Source organism: Lasiodiplodia theobromae (assembly GCF_012971845.1).
Source record: "Lasiodiplodia theobromae strain AM2As chromosome Unknown scaffold_1, whole genome shotgun sequence".
Lineage (NCBI taxonomy): Eukaryota > Fungi > Ascomycota > Dothideomycetes > Botryosphaeriales > Botryosphaeriaceae > Lasiodiplodia > Lasiodiplodia theobromae.
In genome coordinates, this window is record NW_023336399.1 from 148,874 (window position 1) to 169,594 (window position 20,721).

The 20,721-nt window shown below is 54.6% G+C and overlaps 7 protein-coding genes across 7 annotated transcripts; 3 read left to right on the forward strand and 4 right to left on the reverse strand.

Moving 5' to 3' along the window:
* Window positions 1-583: 583 nt before the first annotated feature.
* Window positions 584-974, reverse strand: LTHEOB_52 (Cytochrome p450; the record flags this gene model as incomplete). The annotated part of the gene is made up of 3 exons (XM_035514318.1): window positions 584-640; window positions 690-833; window positions 888-974. The coding sequence occupies 3 exons, from the start codon at window positions 972-974 to the stop codon at window positions 584-586; spliced, it is 288 nt and encodes a 95-aa protein (XP_035372054.1).
* Window positions 975-2,032: 1,058 nt separating this feature from the next.
* LTHEOB_53 (Cytochrome p450) lies at window positions 2,033-2,454 on the forward strand (the record flags this gene model as incomplete). The annotated part of the gene is made up of 3 exons (XM_035514429.1): window positions 2,033-2,089; window positions 2,150-2,305; window positions 2,362-2,454. The coding sequence occupies 3 exons, from the start codon at window positions 2,033-2,035 to the stop codon at window positions 2,452-2,454; spliced, it is 306 nt and encodes a 101-aa protein (XP_035372055.1).
* Window positions 2,455-4,847: 2,393 nt separating this feature from the next.
* On the forward strand, window positions 4,848-7,968 carry LTHEOB_54 (uncharacterized protein; the record flags this gene model as incomplete). Its single annotated transcript, XM_035514540.1, has 7 exons — window positions 4,848-4,946; window positions 4,997-5,731; window positions 5,781-6,033; window positions 6,250-7,065; window positions 7,120-7,434; window positions 7,483-7,886; window positions 7,933-7,968. The coding sequence occupies 7 exons, from the start codon at window positions 4,848-4,850 to the stop codon at window positions 7,966-7,968; spliced, it is 2,658 nt and encodes an 885-aa protein (XP_035372056.1).
* A 755-nt stretch (window positions 7,969-8,723) lies between these two features.
* LTHEOB_55 (5-oxoprolinase (ATP-hydrolysing)) lies at window positions 8,724-12,957 on the reverse strand (the record flags this gene model as incomplete). The annotated part of the gene is made up of 7 exons (XM_035514651.1): window positions 8,724-9,550; window positions 9,624-11,450; window positions 11,503-11,876; window positions 11,927-12,263; window positions 12,314-12,613; window positions 12,671-12,856; window positions 12,915-12,957. The coding sequence occupies 7 exons, from the start codon at window positions 12,955-12,957 to the stop codon at window positions 8,724-8,726; spliced, it is 3,894 nt and encodes a 1,297-aa protein (XP_035372057.1).
* Window positions 12,958-13,521: 564 nt separating this feature from the next.
* Window positions 13,522-15,657, forward strand: LTHEOB_56 (Flavin-binding monooxygenase; the record flags this gene model as incomplete). The annotated part of the gene is made up of 7 exons (XM_035514762.1): window positions 13,522-13,895; window positions 13,952-14,164; window positions 14,221-14,378; window positions 14,432-14,527; window positions 14,574-14,710; window positions 14,761-15,127; window positions 15,188-15,657. The coding sequence occupies 7 exons, from the start codon at window positions 13,522-13,524 to the stop codon at window positions 15,655-15,657; spliced, it is 1,815 nt and encodes a 604-aa protein (XP_035372058.1).
* A 563-nt stretch (window positions 15,658-16,220) lies between these two features.
* LTHEOB_57 (MFS allantoate transporter) lies at window positions 16,221-17,838 on the reverse strand (the record flags this gene model as incomplete). The annotated part of the gene is made up of 2 exons (XM_035514873.1): window positions 16,221-17,409; window positions 17,510-17,838. 2 exons carry the CDS (start codon window positions 17,836-17,838, stop codon window positions 16,221-16,223), a joined length of 1,518 nt encoding a protein of 505 aa, XP_035372059.1.
* Window positions 17,839-18,101: 263 nt separating this feature from the next.
* LTHEOB_58 (FAD binding domain protein) lies at window positions 18,102-19,725 on the reverse strand (the record flags this gene model as incomplete). The annotated part of the gene is made up of 4 exons (XM_035514984.1): window positions 18,102-18,414; window positions 18,479-18,816; window positions 18,898-19,466; window positions 19,545-19,725. The coding sequence occupies 4 exons, from the start codon at window positions 19,723-19,725 to the stop codon at window positions 18,102-18,104; spliced, it is 1,401 nt and encodes a 466-aa protein (XP_035372060.1).
* Window positions 19,726-20,721: the final 996 nt, after the last annotated feature.

Consider the following 20,721-nt stretch of genomic DNA (forward strand, 5'->3'; position numbering starts at 1 on the left):
AATGCATTTGTGCCTAATTGTGATGCTTGTTTCAGCGTCGGGCATACCAGCACAATGCGCACCCTCTTCCCCACAAAATGATCTTCCCGCATACTACATGGACCCATGCTCGCTTCATCCTCTAATACTACTTCGCAATACTCAACTACTCTAAAGGCAGCCAGCAGCAGTTGTTCAAGATCGTGTTTTCGTGTGGTCAGGAAATTCTAGAGCTAAACGAACGCTCCCTGTTGAAATACGAAGAGCCTCACATAATATTTACCCGGAATATAGCCCGTTTGGGCTTAGTCCCACCTTTGAGTGTACATAGTCACTAATAGTCGCGAGCCCCTTTAGAGAATCAATTTATTATGGTTTCAATGAACTACGGTCCAGATTCACAAAGGGCTGCAGCAGTGTTCACGTTGTTGCAATTTGGGTGCACCATAATTTGTGTCGGCTTGCGAAGTTCATATGATTGCCAGCTCTACATATGCCACGCAACGTGGGCATGCCACTGATGTCCATCGCTACCAGAAAAGATACCATGATTAATCCACGCCGTTCCACCGTCCCACATCCACGACAAGCTAGGATTTCTCCCTTATTTGCCGGGGCAGCCACGACCCCAACCGGTCTTGATGTCGCAGCAGTCGGCGTTCTGAAGCTGTGTTAGTATCGGCTTGAAGAGATGATCGGAGTTGACTTACGCATTGCTTGCGGGTGATACCGTAGTCGATGCAGTACTTGTGCAGAGGGCAGTACATCTGGGCAGTCAGGAAGTTGGCCCAACCACCAAGCTGCCTGTTGCATGCATCCCTCGACGAGTAACAGCAGTTGTACTTCTCAGTGCACTGGGATCAAATTAGACATTGCGGAAGGGAATGGCCGAAGAGTTGCAAACGTACCTCGCCATCCTTCTGGCGAGCCTCGAGGACGGGGTTGGCGGAAGCAGCTCCAAGGAGGAGGAAAGTGAAGAGAGCGGTGAGTTGCATGTTTGCGTTGGAATGAGTGGAGATTGTTTGAAGAGAATGTGTTGGTTGCGATGGTGTGATGGAGTATTCTCAAAGGCCCTTATTTATATCTACTGATGTTCTACTTAATCACTCCACAAAGTCATGGACATTAAAGACGAGTCAACGGCTGCGGTCGGAGACGGCGTCGATCCTTGGCGCGCCCAGATCGACAAGAAGTAAATCTGGCGGGAGGAGTATGGCTGAGAGTTTAAAAACGATGCCTTACGTCGATATGGCGCTAACGGAGCTGAGAGCGGTGCGCAGAATGGTCCATGGAATCCTCCCGATTCTCCTGTAAAACGATAGCCGCTCGTATCGGGCCATACAGCCCTCCAGTAATCACCCAACTCGCTAGGCTCATACAGGTGAAGGACAAACTGTATTCACACCTGATACCGCCCTCCGCAACTCCGCATCCATAAGAGGAAGAATATCAGGAGGCCTGACTGCCAAGACGCCACTGGGCGCATCCAACACCGCCTCACGGAAATCAACACTGACTTTCCGCGATGCTATAACGACGCCCTAGTATTGATCAAAGAAGGTTTACCTTTTTCTCTCCACATCGAAAATGGGAATGATGAGCGTTCGGATTTCCCGTGTGGTGCGGCCGCTTTTAAATGTGTCCGTTGGTGGTGAAATCCCTTCGATGGCCTTCTGGAAGCCGAGAACTCGGTCCGACTCGTCGTATTACCAACACTCGGATCGCCAACATACTTTACGCTAGAAGCGTTACTAAATCATTGTCCCTTTCCGTTTTGCTCTTAGATGGATAGCCATCTATGTCAGATCTTGCGCTAGTGACCGTACTTGCGATTAAGTAAATAAGCATAGCTCGTATAGGTAGCCTCAAGTCAAAACACCTGGGCTGATATAGTCAGGCTCTGAATCAACCACACGTGAGTCTCGGCGCAGCGTCGATTCAAGTATAAAATTGTTACCTTCTGTCGTCCTCTGGAATTCATCAGCAAACACATTCTCTCGTTCTCAACACTTGTCAATCACGAACACTCGTTCCACTTCACTACTCAGCGAAAATGAAGTTCACCAGCGCCATCATCGCCTTCGCCTTCGTGGCTAGCGCCTCCGCTGCCGTTAGTCAATCCCTCTCATCATCACACCGATGCCTTTGCTGACTGAAGGTGTCTGAACAGTGCACGATGCAAGTCGACAGCACCGACCCCAACTGCTGCTGGGGCGGTAAGAACGGCATGGATGCTTGCTTCCGTCAAGCCAAGAGCCAGGCCTGCCGCGACCCTAATGAGAGGAAAAACTTCTGCGTCAACATGGGCATTCCCCGCAGCAAATGCGTAAGAGCTGCCCTCATCAACCTTCCGTGGAAGAATGCTAATCATCGGACGTTCAGGACGCCGACTGCTGCGACACCAGGACTGGATGGGGCAAGCCTTGCCCCAAGGGCAGGAACGCGTGCGAGGACCCCAACAACTGCCCCTTTTAAGTGGGAGATGCAGCAACGGGGAGGGATTGAGTTGTCTATTCTTGTAGAATTTGAAGAAAATACCATTTGTTTGAACACGTCGTTTCTCGTCCGCTTCTTTCCTTCTGTGGTACAGAAACTACATGTACACTCCTCAATCATCTACAAATTAAAGTGCTGGATCGTGCATGACCGTTGTAAAGATGGTGCACAAGATAATTCGTAGAGGATTTACGAGTAGCGTAGACTATGGACGCTGTCGCTGACAAACAGCAAACAACAAAGAAAAGGAGGCGAACATCATGGAATTCACCAGATATTCCCTCCCATTGTTTGGTCTGGTGTGCCATAGTTCTGATGAAACACAAGGGGAAACCTTCAGCCTTAGCGGGATTGATAGCCGTAGGGCTGCTACTAAGTAAGTCATTTCGAATGAAGTCACCCAGCCCCGTGTCTCCTGATGTCAGTCATTAGTGCCGCCGGTAGTCTCTGGGCGGTTCAGCAATAGCAAAAGAATGGGTCCGCTAATCCCTGATCTGCGCTGGCTTAACGTTATTTTTCGGCTGACGAGTCAGCCTCAAGACCGTGCCCTTACCCCGCGACGGAACGCCTTATAGTATTACCGGTAAGGCTATAGTGGTGGCTTGCCAAGTAGCAGCCCTGCAGCGGGTAGCTTGGGTTGCTAAAATTATACGAAGTCTTGGGCGCACTTCGCTCGACTCATATCGGTGCTGCGGTAACGGCGGTGAGATACTGGAAGATAGTGCCTACTTGAGTCTAGCAATAGGAGTCCGCCTATCGTGCAGCCGCAGAAAAGAGTCCTCAATACCAAGTAGAAAAGCTCATCGCGATGGAGCTCTGCGGAAACCTGAAGTCGAAAAGTCTGCACGTTACAAGCAATGCGAATATACTTCAACATGAAACCTATCAACTACCATCTCGCAGATGAGATAGCGTGAAACAGGCGCATGCCATTCACTACAGACGCGAGATATCACCCCACTGCGCCACGGCGCCATGACTCTCGTTGTCTGCATTTCCGCCTTCAACGCCGACCTCGGGAGCACTTGTCGGACTCTCATCGCTACCAGAAAAGGGAGCCCTTGCGTTGTAAAAACCGTACAGAGACTTGTGGGTCAGCGCTCAAGAGGTAGCTACGATGTCTTCCGTGGTGATATAAGAGCCTTCTGTATATTGCCGCGAGGTATTACTCAGGAGCTGGTCTTGCATGAAGTAGTGGGAGAGAGTTCCAGCAGACATGGCGTGGAACGGAGAGCCTGCGATCGCAGTTTGGAAGACTTTTCGAGAAAAGTCTCCCAAAAAAGACACCGCATTGGTCGGCGCTTAACACCACGGTGTTTCTTGCTTTCTTTTCGCCACTACGATTTACTTAGTTGATCCGGGTGTTCTCCAAGGCTTGTAAAGGAGGGAAAGCCTTTTGACAGTAGATCTCTTTAGACGACTCTGATTCTATCCCCCCCCCCCCTTATTTTTTTCTTTCTAAACCTTACAACTAGATCTTACGCTAGTGTGACTTCAAATGTTCGCCTTAACGAAGAGGAGGAGAGGTGCCAAAGATGCGACGTCGTAGCGTAGCTGGGGTAGAAATTCGGAAGCGCTTCGGGTGAAATTTCGAGCTCCTCTTAGTCGAATCAAAAGGGTTGTCATGTATGTGACTATCTGCGATTTAGAAAGAGACCATCTGCAGTAGACTTCCTCGCCGCTACTATCCGCAGCCCTCCTCGTATGTATCCCCGATACTTACACCTGTATTTGCAAGCTCTTTCTCAACCCAGTATAGCTAGCGGTAATTCACTCCATAGAACAGCACTTTTGTGGAGCTTCGTTGCGATTTCTCGCCTGAATATCTCGTCCCCCACCCCACGCACCGATGATATCCTTGCTGTATATCACGTGACAAAAAGCCTAGTCCTCGGAAGGGGATAGGGACTCACCCTAGTCCATCCTCCCTCTCACACACCAGCCCAATTTACACACATTTCACGATAATCATGAGCCTGTCGCATCTTATCTACTCATTATGCGTTGTGATAGGCTGATATGGCGGGTCCCAACTGCTGGCAACTTTGTCTACCAATAAAATCTCTCAGCCTTGCTCTGCGATTGCGCTCCACAGTCATGTGTTGATAAATTTCTCAATCGAGCGAGGCGCAGTAAACTGGGCGCTTGTTGGTTGGGCGCTCAGTCACCGCCAAGATTCGCCCACCTCACTCAGCTTTCAGCTTCGTGCAAGGCTGAAACAAGAGCCCCATCAGTCGATTGCTGCGCCTTACAGCCCCGCTCATAAAGTAGAGCCTTGCCAGCTGATAAATCGTTCCCTTGCTTAACCGGTTCAGCCTTCCCATCTCCACTCTTCTTTTTCGCTTTTTCGTGGCTTCCTTTCCGCCGCTGCAATGTCTGCAGTTGGAAAGATTATCGGCGCACTCGTACATGGAAGTCAGGAGGCGACCATAGCTCTAGCGAATCTGAATTTCGATTTCTCACTTGTCAAAGTAAGTTCGTAATGCGTGACGAATCCTCAAATACTGAGTAGATAATACAGCTGGACGCACCAGTCGAATTCCGCGGACTAGGCGCAGCTCTTACAACGAAAAGGAGAGAAGTTGCCGAAGATGGATCCAGCCATATCACGGCCCGTAAGCTTGGCGCGCTGTTCAAAGATATTCTCCCTCCAACGCCGATACTTATCCGGCAATACGGCACACGCGCATCCGAGATTGCAGAGAATCGCGCCGTGAATCCTCCTGCTTCTCCATCCGATGGGATCTTCGCCGAACACATCGGCATTGATGGAACCAGCATCTGGGCTGCTGCAACATCTGGCGAAGGCGCTATCGCCGTGCATCTGCTGGCTTGCATGCTTGCACGCATGTTCCCGGCTCCTGAGGCGATTTCCATCTGGTATGAGCTTGTAGAGAACAGGAAAAGCGAAATCCTCGCTTCAGCCGATAACGAACCCTTGCACTTTGCTACACTTGCCGCCGCGAAAGTCAGCCTGTCGCGAGATCAGTTGGCAGAATGGGACATCAGTGCTCGATCCTGGCTACGAACCGCGGATGAAGCGAAGCGAGCCCAGCAGAAACAGTTGATGCTTATTGTCAGAAACATCAATATCCCTGTCCATTCAGGTGATAAAGGCACATATGACAGTGTGATTGGTGCCTGGAAGACTGCACTGACGCTTATGGAGCGGCTTCTTCAGGGGGAACCTCAGAGTGTGCAGGGTGGTGATCTGCTTCTAGGTCTTGCGAGCTGGCACATTTATCCCAATCTTTGGGTAAGTTTTGTCTTCAAATACTGAGCCTTCAACTTACCGGAAATACCAGATTTTTGGAGACCGCAAAATTCGCCAGAACGACCCACTCGTTCCCGAAGCTGGTGTCCTATCGATCGGCGTTGAGGGTTCCCCAGCTCAGGATGAAACCGGCCCTGTTTGGTCTCTGCCGCTTTCACACTTTCGATATTATGGCGGACCGTACACAGCTACACGCTTCATGTGTGATGATTCGGAGCGATTGAGCCTGGACGAATTTTTGCTGGTTTCTTTAGGCTCCCTGTTGGGATCTTGGGATGAAGACAGTACGCAAACACAACGACTGGCGCGAATCGTGGCTCAAGTAGGATCCCAGCTCTCTTCAGTTCCACAGCCATCTCGACAAACAATTTGGGTCAGACTCCTTGGTCAAGCTGCCAATCGCCTTCTCAATTCGATCAATGAGGACCGGCGAGTATACCAACGCCTTGTCTCCCTAGGGAAACGTAGAGCGAGCCACTTGCTGCAGGGAATTCCGACAGTCTTCGGCCTGAATCATATACCAACATTCCTTGGCAATACGGGTCATACTGAAGACAAATTGGAGTTCATGCGCCGGGTGGCTCTCGGGTTGGCGGTAGCCGAGCAGATCGATCCTGAAGTTATGTGTATAGTGTATCGTTTCAAAGGGATCAACCATGGTCCAGTTGGACGGAGAGGAAGCAAAGCCCCTCGAAGTTCTCACTTCGTGTACACCACCGTCGTTGCGCAACAGAAAGACTCGTTGAAACGGAACTCAGCCGGACACCCGGTCTCGCGCGAGAGACATGCGCGCTGGATATACTATTCGAATGAAGAGCAGAAACGTCTTGGTGAAGAATATTTCGCGGGTCTCAAGGAAAGTCTACCTGGTGTCAGAGGAGGAATGGCCCCCGATGATCTCAGCTTGCAATTCGCAGAGTTTCTGGAGGACCATTCAGCTCGAACTCTAGCGTCCTCCTCATATATCTCCGCATCTAGGCCGGAATGGAAACATCCAGGATTTCCCATAGACCTGGGAGGTTCTGGCCTAATCTCACCTGAAAATGAGCTGAGCTTCGAGCCCGAAGCCTACGGATTCCCGGAATCGGACATCCTCGAACCCATGACTGACTACGTTGACCACGAAATCGAACTCCAGCCTTACGACTTCACTTTTGTTGCCGGTATACACGGCGACTGCGGCATCTATGTTAATCCAAACTTCAACCGGTTTCCCGACCACCAAACTGATGTCGATGTAGCGGCATTAGACGATGTGGAATGGGCACTTTCCAACCATGTTTTCCCCCTAGAATCTTTGGTCGATTCCTTTGCGTGTGCGTCTGGGATAGGGTCGGTGAAACCCGAGTCTATCAGAGCATTTGCTGCAGTTGTGGAAACATATTCTGATCTCGCCAACTCAACGATCGCGCTGAAGGCTATCTATCGGCCTCTATACGACCTCAAGTGGGCTAAGACATACCAATCGAGTGTCACCAGCAACGTAGACGCCGATAGAGACCTCAAAGGTAGTATCATTCCCTTTTCACTCAGCAGGGAGCTACGATTCGCGTTGCTGGTGTATATGGAAACCGGGCAGGCCGATGTTGACCCGCCAACCTTCGATCGGGTGGTGGCCGTATGTTCTGGAGACTCCATATTTGTTTCTGCCCCTATTCTTCTGGACCCTTTCGAGAGTGCCACCAGTTCGAGCGCTCGAGTCCGTTGTTTGCGGGGCAATATTGGCAGGGCAGGTATAGCCTTGTTGACGACGCCAGACGATCCGCTGGTGAAGAGCTCCCATGACGCAGACTGGAAAGTGATTGGACACGAACCATTCGATGGCGAGCTATTGGATTCCTTCCATGGCACTTCACTGCAACTTGGTTTCACCAACTTCAAGTTACCGATTGACACCGGCAATCTTGGCGCTTATGACATGGACCTCGTATTCATGGAGGCCATAATTCGTGTCAATGATCACAGTGGGACTTGGATCGGTGACCTCAACATCTTGAAGGCGATGAAGAAGTGGACCTGCGTTGATTTGCCATTTGATTGCCACCATACGGGTGATGATCGCGACGTCAGTAACTTTCCATATGCAACCGCTATTGACAATTGGGATGAGTTTTTGGACGAGCCAGACGGGGCTATGGTATTCAGAGCTCAAGAAAATTGGATTGCACGATTGTCTGCAGCAGGTTTCGGTGGGCAGCAGGGGGAAAGACGGGTTGTGATTGTACCCTCTTGTGCGGATATTTGTTGGAAATGCCTACGCAAGCGTATACATCGAAGTGATTGGCCAAAGCTTCTTCTTGTTTGTTAATACCAGTTCGAGGTTTAAATTACGTTTCAATTTCAAACATCTAACACTAATAAGCAGGGAACTGCAAACTGCTCCTCCTTTTAATCCAGCAGCCAACTACCCCATTATACACCCGTTAAACTCCTCCACCACCTCCAGCCATCTCTACTTCACTATTTCTACCTTATACGCCTTTTTATATACCATACAAACACTAAAGCCATCTAGAACATAAAGAACAGGAAAAATTCCGATAACGTCCACTTCCGGTTATGCAGTAAACCCGAAAGATCTAGTAATTTCCAAAAATTACCTGTTCAAATCCGAGTTTGGTAAGTTCTGAAAACAGTACCAGTAGAGTTACTAAACTTCAACTTCTAAGGCACATCCACAAACGCCAATGCTATGCGCTATGATTATTACTCTATATATGTTACCAATAGAAACTTATTGACTGGCCGTATTAAATCACGATAAATCTTTCACAGCTACTTTCACGACATGGTAAATTGTAGGAGGATAATGCCTATTTTATAGTAGCAGAACAAAAGAAAAATCCATGTGTTGTGGGCGAACGGAAAAGCTGAAAAAAATTAGTCGTTAGCCATAGAGCTCAAAGTGAATAGGCCTACATTCTTTTCTCTAACGAGCATCGTACCTTCTAAAAGAACAATCATGAAAGAGCAATTACGCTGACTGTCCCATACTGGAAATGATATCCACACTCCCATTCCCGACCCCGACAAACTCCCGACCGCATCCATTGCCATGCGGAACCTTCGCCTTCCTCGCCGCAGGAGAGCCCCATCCACCACCGCCAGGCGTCTGAATGACAATCCTGTCCCCCTTCCCCATACTAGCAGTATTCTTACCACCCAGATTAATCACACGCCCACTCGCCTTAACCCACAAATTCTGGCCCCTCTCCCCCTCGCTCCCCCCATGCAACCCATACGGCGCCACAACCCTCCTCTCACTCAAAATCGACACCTTCATCGGCACCGAAAACTCCACATCCCTCACAATCCCATCACCCCCATTATACTCGCCCACCCCCCCACTCCCCCCCCTCAAACAAAACCTTCTCAACACAACCGGATACCTCCTCTCCAACACCTCCGGATCCGTAATCCTTGTATTCGTCATATTCGTATGCACGCCGCTCGTCCCATCCCCCCAGGGGCCGGCCCCACTGCCGCCGCAAATCGTCTCGTAGTAGCCGAACCCGCGCTCCGGGTCGTTGTCGATGCCGAAGGTGAGGTTGTTCATGCAGCCCTGCGACGCGGCGCACGCGGCGAAGGCGCGGAAGATGACATCGACGATGCGCTGCGAGGTGAGGACGTTGCCGGCGCAGCAGGCGGCTTCGGGGCCGGGTTTGAGCAGGCACGCGTCGGGGACGGCGACGGTGATGGGTCGGATGCAGCCTTGGTTGAGGGGGATGTCGTGGGTGACGAAGCAGCGGAGGGAGAAGATGATGGCGGAGTGGGTGATGGCGATGGGGGCGTTCCAGTTGCCTGTTTGGGGGGAGGACGTCAGTGAGTGGGGGTCAGGGGGTGGGTGAAGGGGAGGGAGAGGGTAAGCTCTTACCGTAGGCTTCCGGCCCGGTGCCGGTGAAGTCGAACACAGCGTCGCCCGTCTCGCCGTCGATCGTGACCTTGAGCTTAATCGGCGTCCCGTCATCCATATAGTCCGTCGCCTCGAGGCTCTTCCCCTCAAACTTCCTATACACGTCCTTCAGCAGCTCGCGCACGGCCAGCTCCGCCGCGCCCTGCACCTCGCCCATGTAGAAGTTGACCACATCTCTTCCATAGTCGTCGTACAGCGCGCGGATGAGCTGCGCGCCGCGGTGGTTCGCCGCCACCTGCGCCTTGATGTCCGAGATGTTATCCTTCAAACACCTCGTCCCGCTCGAGCCCTCAATCTTCCCGGGCGCCATGAGCAGCGCCGTCAGCTCCTCCTCCTTGAACTGCCCGCCCTGCACGACCTTGAACGCCTCAATCACAGCGCCCTCCTCCCACAGCTCCCGCGAATTCGGCGGCATCGAGCCCGGCAGCACGCCGCCGACATCCGCATGGTGTCCGCGCGACGCCGTCCAGAAGATGATCTTCTCGCCGCTGCTATCAAACACGGGGGTAATAACCGTCAAATCCGGCAGATGCGTGCCGCCCGCGATGGGGCTATTCGACAAAATCACATCCCCCGGCGCCAAGTCACTCCCCCAGCGCTCGATCTGCCATTTGACGGCGTACGCCATGCTGCCGATCATGGCGGGGACGTGCGGCGCGTTGGCGACGAGCCCGCCGTCGGGCGAGAAGACGGTGCAGCTGAAGTCGAGGCGCTCCTTGATGTTGGTCGACACGCTGGTGCGCTGCAGCGCGCGGCCCATCTGCTCCGCCACGCCCATGAAGCGGTGCGCGAAGATGGAGAGCTGGACCGGGTCGGCCTGTGTGCTGGAGATGCGGGACTTCTCGCTGGAGTGCAGGTCGATGGTGATTTTGTCGGCGCCGGCGGTGGCGGTGGCGGCGGGCGTGACGACGATGGTTTGCGTGTTGTCGAGGATGAGGGCGGGGCCCGCGACGGTGCTGCCGGCGTCGAGGTCTGAAAGACGGTATATGGGCGTGTCGACCCAGCCGCGCTGCTCGAAGTAGACGGGTCGCAGGCTCGTCGCTGCTGGTGCTGGTGCTGCCGTCTGGCTGCCCGCCACCGCCTTGCCGGTTGTCGACGACGACGACAGCTCAATCGGGCTCTTGCCGATCGACCTTACGCGGAAATCGTCGACGATGACAGCCCGGCCCTCAGGAATGAAGCCAAACTCCTGCTGATGCGCGTCCTTGAACGCCTTCAGCGTATCCCCGCCCTCCCGCTGCTGAACCATAATCGCGGTATCACTCCCATGAAACCGCAGACTCAGATACCTTTCCGTCGCTATCCGCGCCGGCGCGATGCTCTGCCCGATCAGCACGTCCTCAGCCTTCGTCGCCAGCCGCTCGAGCGCCTCGGAGATGGCAGGCATCGTCGCGGCGCTGTACTGCAGCGCGGCGGGTTGCCTTTCCTCGTGCACGACGTCGGCGAGCGCCATGCCGTACGCCGACAGGATGGACGAGTACTTGTGGATCAACACGCGCCGGATGCCCAGCGCGGCGGCGAGCGCGCACGCGTGTTGTCCGCCTGCGCCGCCGAAGGAGGCGAGGTTGTGCAGGCTGCTGTCGTGGCCTTTGGCTTCGGTGAGGATGCGGATTGGGCGGCACATGGATTCGTTGGCGACGCTGAGGAAGCCTGCGGCGACTTCCTCCATTGTCAACTTGACGTCTACTTCGCTGTTGATTTTGGCCGTCATCTCGTCGAAGAGCTTGCGGCTTGCTGAAATGTCGAGCGGCTCGTCTGCATTGGGTCCGAAGATGTGGGGGAAGGAGTCTGCAAGAAAACATCAGCTGGGAGATGAACCTGAAGTTTGTGCGTGTCTTACCGGGGTTGATCCTTCCAAGGACCAGGTTCGCATCAGTGATGGTGAGGGGTCCTCCTTTCCGGTAGCATGCTGGGCCGGGATGACTGCTTGCACTCTCGGGCCCGACGTTGAAAAGGCCGTTCCTCCAGGACAGAATGCTTCCACCTCCGGCCGCCACCGTGTTGATATCCAGCTGGGGAGTCGAGATGATTACACCAGCAGTCGTGGTTTCAAACACATGCTCCAGCTCGCCTGCGAATCGGGAAACGTCGGTGCTCGTACCTCCCATGTCGAAGCCGATCAACGGAGTCTTGTCAGTCTCGTCGTAGCAAGTTCGTGCGTAACCGACGACTCCACCTGCCGGGCCTGATAGTACTGCCCGCAAGCCTGATAATCTATATGTTCTGTAAGCAACTTATCTCGCTTTTGTGCCAGTCTTGCGTACCTCTTGAACTCAACCAGTCCACCGTCACTCTGCATGAACTCGCACCGGCAATCGCAGTTCTCCAGATCTTCGAACCCTGACACAAACCCATCTATGTACTTCTTGATTTCGGGCGTCAGGTAAGCATCTGCAACGGCTGCGTGCCCTCTCGGGACAATCTTGATCGACGGCGCTGCCACGGACGACAGCGAGATCTGGCTGAAGCCAATCTCTTCCGCAATCTCGCCAATCACCCTTTCGTGGTCGGGGAATGTGTATGAGTGCATGAGGCACACTGCCACGGAGCGGTAGCCCTGCTCGTACGCCGCGCGCAGGTCTTCCCGGATCTTGGTAACATCTAGCGTTTGTCAGCTGGTAATTCCCTCCCATGGCAAAGGCAGCACCAACCAAGAGGCTTCAACACCCGCAGCCACTCCCCGGTCACGCCTTGAATGAGTCCGGTGGTATCGATCTGCGCGCTGTCCCTCCGTTCTGTCCAATCCTCCAGAGTCACTCTCTCCGAAACTTCAATGACGTCCGAGTAGAGAACTTCGGGCCTGTTGATTGCCAGATCGAAGAGGCGGGGTCTTGACTGGTTTCCGATGTGTAGCAGGTCCTTGAGGCCTTCAGACACGCAGAACACGGTACGCTCGCCATTCCTCTCCAGCAGCGCGTTGGTGGCCACGGTTGTGCCCATCTTTATGGATTCTTTGGCCCGAGTTAGCTACCGCTTCTGTTGAAAAACAATTATGAAGCTGCACATACCGACGTCCGCCAGCGAGATCTTCTGGCCCTTGGGAAAGCTCTTTCCCGTTGCGAGCTCGAGCACTCGTCTGATGGCTTCCGAGGGAGCATCCTTGTAGTTCTCCGGGTCAACCGAGAGCAACTTGATCACGATGTCTTCCCTGCCCGGCACAGAAGCAACGCAGTCGGTAAAGGTGCCGCCGCGGTCTTGTTGGCAAAATCAGCTGGGATACTTCTCGCTTGTGTGACGGGGGTTCAGTCTTACCGATAGAGATGCGGATCTTCTTTGGTGTTTCTAACGAAGGCATGGTTCGCGCGACAACCCAGCACTGCAACAGGAAAACAGAAGAATAGCGGAAGTTGGGGCCAAGATCTGAAAGAGGAGAGACAGCCGGAAACAGCCCAACATATTCCCTATATGCTAAACCACTCCACCACCAATTGCATCAAGACCACACCGCAGCACACCAACGCCGTCCCTCCATCGGCCTAATCAGATCGGCGACCGCTGCCGTGCACAACTAGACGGTGCGGGGTAGATGGTCTGTTCCCGGGCGCCCGCCGGCAGGCCCGTTGCGGCATCTCGGCTCCGCTCGCATCCAGCCGAGCGGACGGTCGAGCTCCACCATGTGGAGGATCGCCGCCGCCGCCCCTCCACACAACCACCACCACCACACCACATGCTCGATCGCGTGCGCTGGTTGCAATGCCTGTGGCCCGACAATGGAGATCCTTGAAGTAGCACGTATAAGCAGCTGGTCTGCAGCGGGCGGAGCTCTTGGTTTTGCAGTAATCCATAGCGATCCTTTCGCATTTTTTGTCCACCTCCTCCCAAAACCGTCCGCCCTCACACTCCACCTCCGTTGTCCACCATGCCCCCCGCCGCAGTCGAAACCATCCCTCCCGAACCCATCAAGACCAAGCCCGCCGTCCCAAATGGCACCGCCACCGCCACCTCCGCCCCCTCCTCGTTCGCTCCCCGCTCCACCCCCTACACCGTCCTCGAGCAACCCAGCCGCACGGGCCGCAAACTGCGCGTCATCGTCATCGGCGCCGGCGCCAGCGCGCTCAACTTCGCCCACGACATCGACACGTCCCCGTCTCTAGACGTCGACCTGGTGTGCTACGAGAAAAACGCCGAGATAGGCGGGACGTGGTTCGAGAACAAGTACCCGGGCTGCGCGTGCGACATTCCGTCCGTGCTGTACCAGTATTCGTGGGCGCCGTCGGCGGAGTGGTCGTCGTAGTATGTTTTTTTTCCCCCAGGTGTGGCTGACGCAGGGGCTGACACACGCGGGGCAGTTACTCGCGAGCCCCGGAGATCCTAGCGTATTTTAAGAAGGTCGCGGAGGATTATGGGCTGCTGAAGTACGTGCGGCTGAGCCACACGGTCGTCGGCGCGGCGTGGGATGAGGGCGAGCAGCAGTGGCGCGTGCGGGTCCAGCGCGGCGCGGATGCGGACGATGTGATTGAGGATAAGGCGCATGTCCTGGTCAATGCTAGTGGGGTGTTGAAGTGGGTCATCCCGTCCCCCCCCTGTTCGTGGAGAGATGCTGACGGATGTGTTGCAGCAAGTGGAAATGGCCCGCGATCAAGGGACGGGAGACGTTCAAGGGCCCCATGCTGCATAGTGCGGCTTGGGATGATCGGATTGACTTGGCGGGCAAGCGTGTTGCCGTTATTGGGGGCGGGTCGTCTGCCGTGCAGATTGTGCCGAATATCCAGCCTGGTGAGTGGGTTGTGGCGGTGCTTTGCGGGCGGTGTGCTGATCTTCATGAATAGCTGTGAAATCGCTGTCGTGTTTTATCAGGAGCACATCTTGGGTCACGGCTGGCTTTGGTCAGAGGTACGCGGGGAAGGATGGAGCAAACTTCAACTGTGAGTGCATCCGCCTCATACTTTTGGCGTGGCTAACAAGTTCAAGACACGGAAGAGCAGAAGGAAGTTCTTCGGAAGGACCCGAAGAAGTACTTGACTTACAGGAAGACCATCGAGTCCGAGCTCAACTCCCGTTTCAAGTTCATCATTAACGGCTCAAAAGAACAAGCCGATGCCAGAGCAGTGAGTTCCACACTGTGACCGTGTATGTCCAGAAGCTAACAGCGACGCAGTTCGCAGAGAAGGAGATGCGGCGCAAGCTCAGCGCCAAACCAGAGATCGCAGACATGATCGTCCCAACAGACTTCGCAGTCGGCTGCCGCAGGCCCACTCCCGGAAACGGCTACCTCGAGGCGCTCTGCGAAGACAACGTCACCGTCGTCTCGCAATCCATCCATGAAATCACCGAGAAAGGCATCAAAACCGCCGACGGCGTCGAGCACGAGTTCGACATCATCGTCTGCGCCACCGGCTTCGACGTGTCCTGGCGGCCCAAGTACCCCACCATCGGCCGCGGCGGCCGCAGTCTCAGCGAAGAGTGGAAGGACATCCCCAACACCTACTTATCCATATCCGTCCCGCACTTCCCCAACTACCTGAGTACGTACATCAGCCCACCCACCCACCACCCTCGCGCTCTCACCAACTGACCGCCACCAGTCTTCAACGGCCCCTTCGGCCCCTACGGCCACGGCAGCTTCCTGCCCATCACCGAAGTCCTCTCGCGGCACTTCATCCAGATGCTAGAGAAGATGTCGATCGAGTACCTGACGTCCTTCGCGCCGACGGAAGCCGCGGTGGCCGACTTCGCCGAGCACAGACGCGTCTTCCTGCCGCGCACGGCGTGGACGTCGCCGTGCCGGTCGTGGTTCAAGCAGGGCACCGTCGACGGCGAGGTCATGATGTGGCCGGGGTCGCGGACGCACTTCTTCGAGAGCATGAAGGCGCCGCGCTGGGAGGACTACGAGCTGAAGTACGCGGACCGGAACAGGTTTTATTATCTCGGAAACGGCTTTGCGGCGAGGGAGGTGGATGGGAGGGATATTACGTGGTATTTGGGCTTGTTGGATTGTGGGGATGTGCAGCCGCAGTTTTCGGATGATGATATTCGGATATTTATGGCGCAGTAGAGGAGAATTGAATGAACATTTCCTTTTGAGCCCAAAATAACTGTCTTTTATGGATGTTGTCTTTTGCCTGGATTGTTTTTGCAGCTCCTGTCGCATGCAGCTTTCAATACCAGCTTCCGGCGTCAAATTTCCCCTGTAGGACGGCTGTAGCGAACTTCAGACAGAAATAAATCCAACCTTTTTAATTCGCATTCCTTTTGGTAGTTTCTCGGCAGGAACAGAATACTGTAAATATGCAACCAAGAACATGAAACAGAAGGTGATTTCAATCATTCACAAATATATGCCAACATCCGGCGAGATGGTAAGCGGGAATATAGCAAGCTTCAGAGCATAGCGAATGGAATCAAGATAGAAGGAAACATTCACAGACCCGTACTTTATCTGCTGCTGAGCATAGTTCCTTTTTGAGCATCAAATACCACAAAATTCGAATTTCAATTCAAACGCTTCTTACACTATGACAAACCGCCTTCATACCATAACCAGACAAGAAAACATGACATATACCCGACCCCGCTTCGTAAGGAAACATATAGATTGCCGATAGAAATATTTCCGATTTAGATGACGTAGCGGAAGTTCTTCTGCTGGAAGTCGGTCAGATCGGCAAACTCATTGTCAGCTTCATCCGAAGCATCCATATCCAGCTCAGCAGCAGCCTTGTCTCTCCTCCGATTCTCCATAACATTCACGAAGCGAATGATGAGCAGCGTGATGGCAGCCAAGCCATACATGATAGCCACCATCAGCTTCCCGTAGTAGTAGTCAGGCGCATCATTCGACCTGAACGTCTGCGGCCCAATCCAGTTACCAGCAGCATACGCCAGGATCTGCAGGCCGTTGACAGTCGCCTTCTTGGTAAAGCCGAGCGTATTCGTCGAGATCATCGCCATAACCAAACACCACGACGCGCCCGCTGCGCCGATGAAGTAGTACCCCACCAGCAGCGCCGCCTTGTGCGTCAGCGGAATCACAATCATCATTATCCCGCCGACCATCGGAATCAGGATCGCGACGAACGCCGGCAGCGAGCGATCCAGCAGCCTGTCGGAGATCCAGGGGAAGAGGAGCTTCGCCGAGATGTCGACGACGCCGGTCGGCATGTTCAGCAGCAGCGCCATGCGGTCGTCGACGCCGAACGACTTGATGACGATGGAGCCGAACGTCGTGATGCCGCCGTTGGGGATGTTCATCAGCAGCGAGAACAGCACGTACAGCCACGTGCGCACGTCGCGCAGCGCCTCGCGGAACTGGTCCCACTTCCACACGCGGTTGCCGATGCCCTGGTGGTTGCCGCGGATGCGGTCGACGGCGATGCGCTTCTCGCGCAGCGACAGGAAGGCCGCGTTCGTCTGGTTGTCCGGCATGAGGAAGAAGGCGACGGCGCCGGTGACGACCGTCAGCAGGCCGAGCATGAGGAAGAGGATCTCCCAGGCGGGGAGGGCGGCGTTCTTGACGCCGGACAGGCCGTAGGCGATGGGCCCCATGATGAGGAGCGCGATGCCGTTGCAGCTGAGCCAGTAGCCGATGCGTTGGGCTTGCTCGTTCTTCTTGTACCAGATGGACGTGAAGAGGACGAAGGCCGGCGTGATGGTCGCTTCGAAGGCGCCGAGGAAGAAGCGCACGGCCATCAGGGCAGAGTAGCTGTGCGCTGCGGCGTGGCAGGTGAGGATGGCGCCCCACAGGAAGATGTTGACGGATGTGTATTTTCCGAGCGGCAAGCGGCGGAGAAGATACGTTGTGGGGAATCTGTTGCATTTGTTAGAAATTTGTGAAGTGATGCGGCTGAGGTTGGACTTGCTCCCAGAATATGTATCCAGCGTAGAAGATGCTGGAGATCCAGCTGTACTGCTGCGAATTGGGGTCGAGGTTTGCATCCTCACGGATTCCCATCAACGAGGCGTAGTTGAGCGAGGTCTTGTCTGCAAACTGGATCATGTACACCCAGCAAAGCAGGGGTATGATATTCCAGTCAATCTTGCGCAAAACGGCTCGCTCTTCCTCTTCAGAGTAGTGGATCTCCTCTGCACCGTTTCCGGTAAACTCCAAAGCCTCGTCGACATTTCGTATATCCTTGACCGCGCAACTACCAAATTCGACATCGCCACCGGCGGTTTCGTGTTCGATGGGACCCTTGTCGGGCTGTGGCGCAGTCTTGCTCACTTGGGCGTCCGACATGGTAGTTCCCTAGCTGATTGGAGTGGAGTGTGAACGAGAGGGTAATTGTCAGGCAAAGATCATTCCACGGAGCTCCGCATGGGCAGGTGGACGTGAGCATTTCATTGCAGTGCCGAGAAAGCTAGTTGGATATAGCCGCCTTCCTTATCAAGATAGCCGAGGATTATCGGTCGTGGCGCCTCCACCAAGTGGAGTCCGTGACGGACGTTGGCAGCCGTTCCGATATCTTCCCACCACATTGCAGCGCTACATATCCGGATATCCTAATACCACTCGCCCTCGTCGATGACTGGCTGTCCCTTATCCGACGCCTCCAAGAGTTCCTTCACCGTCCAGGGCCTGAACTTGAATCCAGGCACCGAATTGGTGTTCTCGAAATGCGTACCCTCGAGAATCGAGCGAGCAGCGTTGCCGTAGTTGTCATAGACATACTGCTCGACGTGGTGCCGGCCCATCCAATCGCCTGCGAAGACACTCACGGAGCCGGGATCGTTCTCGACGCCGTCCCAGTCGGTCTTGTGGAACATTTCGCGGTTGCGGAAGCCAATCTTCTGCGCGCAGCACACGCGCTCGAACCTGTTTCCCCATAAGTTACTTCACTTCTTGATTAAGACCGAGAATGACTTGACGGCAGACGCACCTGAGCAGATTGTGCACCCTCAACGCCAGCGGCACATTGCTCTTCCCGCTCAGCTGCAGGCACGACGCCAAAGTGCAGCCGTCCTCCAGCGCCATGCTCGCTCCCGCAGCCGACGTGGGCAGGAAGGGGTGCGCGGCGTCTCCGATCTGCACGACGCGGCCCAGCGGCGACACACACTTGGGCTGGGGGTCGCGCCACATCAAGCGCCAGAGCAGAATGTCGTCTTCGGGCGCCGTCTTGACGAGCTCCTTGTAGAAGGGCGCCCAGCTCTCCATCTCAGCCAGGGCAGCCGCGGCGGAGCCCTTGTTGCCCCAGTCCTCGGTCGCGTCGGGCTGGTCCTGTTATTTGACAACACCGCATTAGCGTCTGACGATGATGATGGCGCAATGAAAGGAGAAGAAGAATCTGCCGCCACGCACCCGAGTAATCAAGCACCACGTCGTCTCCTTGGGCGACTTGCCAATGACGAAGTGCGCGCCGGGCCCCAGGTTGAACATGACGCCGCTCTCCAAATCGCCAAAGCCCTCCCTGACCACCGGGTTCGCCAGCGCCCTTTCCGTCGGATACGTCACCAAGTGCACCGAGAAGCCGCTGGGCGTGGCCGCCTGCTTCTCGCCCGTGACCAGCGCCCACGCACGGGAGCCCACTCCATCCGCCGCCACGACGACGTCCGCCACCTCCGTCGAGCCGTCCGCGTACGTCACGCCGCCGCGCTCGCTGTCCTCGAAGTACTCGACGACGCTCTTGCCCAGCGCGACGGGGATGCCCAGCTCGCGCGCGTAGTCGTAGAGCAGCTCGTGCAGCGCGGGCCGGCTCATCGGTAGCGCCGGGTGCTTGGAGTTGCCGAGCGGGAAGTCGCCGATCAGCGTCTGGTCACTCTTCATCATGCGGATGTGGGGTTCCATGGTGAATTGCTTGAGGCGCTCCATGAAGCCGGGCCATTGGGTGAACTGTTCGATTGCTGGGGCTTGGATGCCGATTAGAGCACCTGGTGGGGGAGGTAGGGTTAGTAGGGAGGAGCGTAAAGGTTGGGGATGTGGAGGTTGAAGTGTTGGAGAGGAGGGACGGGATAAGAGCTTGCCTTTGTCACGGAAATTCGGCCGCCGTTCAACGATGCGAACGTCGTGGCCTTTGCGATGCGCTTCGATTGCAAAGCCAAGGCCGCCGATGCCAGATCCCACTACCAGAATGGAGAGTCCGGATGGTGGGTATCTTTTCATCGTCGAAGCTGCAGGGATGTTGGCCATTTTCGTAGGATTCGGAGTTTCGATAATCGGATTTTTTTGCGGCTCTTTGATTGGAAGATGCTCTCTTGCTTTGCCTAAACTAAACAGCTAGCGTTGAGTGAAGTTTCTTTATAGAGATACAAAATGTGCTTTGGTTCCGAGACGAACCGATATATGCCGGTCCCAAGAGCCAGATCTGCAACACATGGCGTGAGCTTTCTTTCGCAAAAGCCCTCTGTATAATGTTCTTCTCGTATGGTGCGTTGAGAGCCGCGTTGCCAACTCTATCACAGGCTGATGAGCCGTCCACAACAAGTTGCGTAAATCGCGTCTCTGTTTTCTCATCATCTCTGGTTCTCCAAACTTGTGACGGTGTAAAACTGATTACATTGCCCCGTTCTCTGCGATACCGCCTCCACACCGCTCGGATCGGCCGTCTCGCCGAATGAGGTACGCCTGACTAAAGCTGTGGGCCCCAACACATTGTCTCACAATCCCTTACGCGTACTTCCCATACTCCGGATATTTTACCATCCGAAGATATGTCAGCAACGTGTGTCGGAACAGAGCGGTGCCGCGCAGGGTGCAACAAGCAAATAAAGAGCCGTATAGCTTGCGATGACCGGAACGTCTAGTGTGCCGGGCCGAATCCTGGGGATTTACGGCGGGGATCTCAACAGGGAACCTATGAATGGATCGCCGCTTATTCTGTGGGCGAATCACCGCCCAGCGGACAGAATTAGGTTACAATGTAGCCAATCAAGATGATCTCGAATTATGATTGACTTTGATAGCTGTAGTCTGCCTCACATATGCTATAAGCTCTGAAGTATACGAACTGACCAGCTGACGTAAAACTGCACGCACTCCATCCCGCTTATCGTGTTCTTCGTTGTCTTTCGCCTTCCTTCATTTGTCCCTGAACTTCATCCTGTAGGAAATCCCATCCCGCAGCTTCCGGTATTTTGCTCCTCGTGAGTGAGGTTTTTGTGCAAGCTTTTTGCTGCTGCTTTTTGC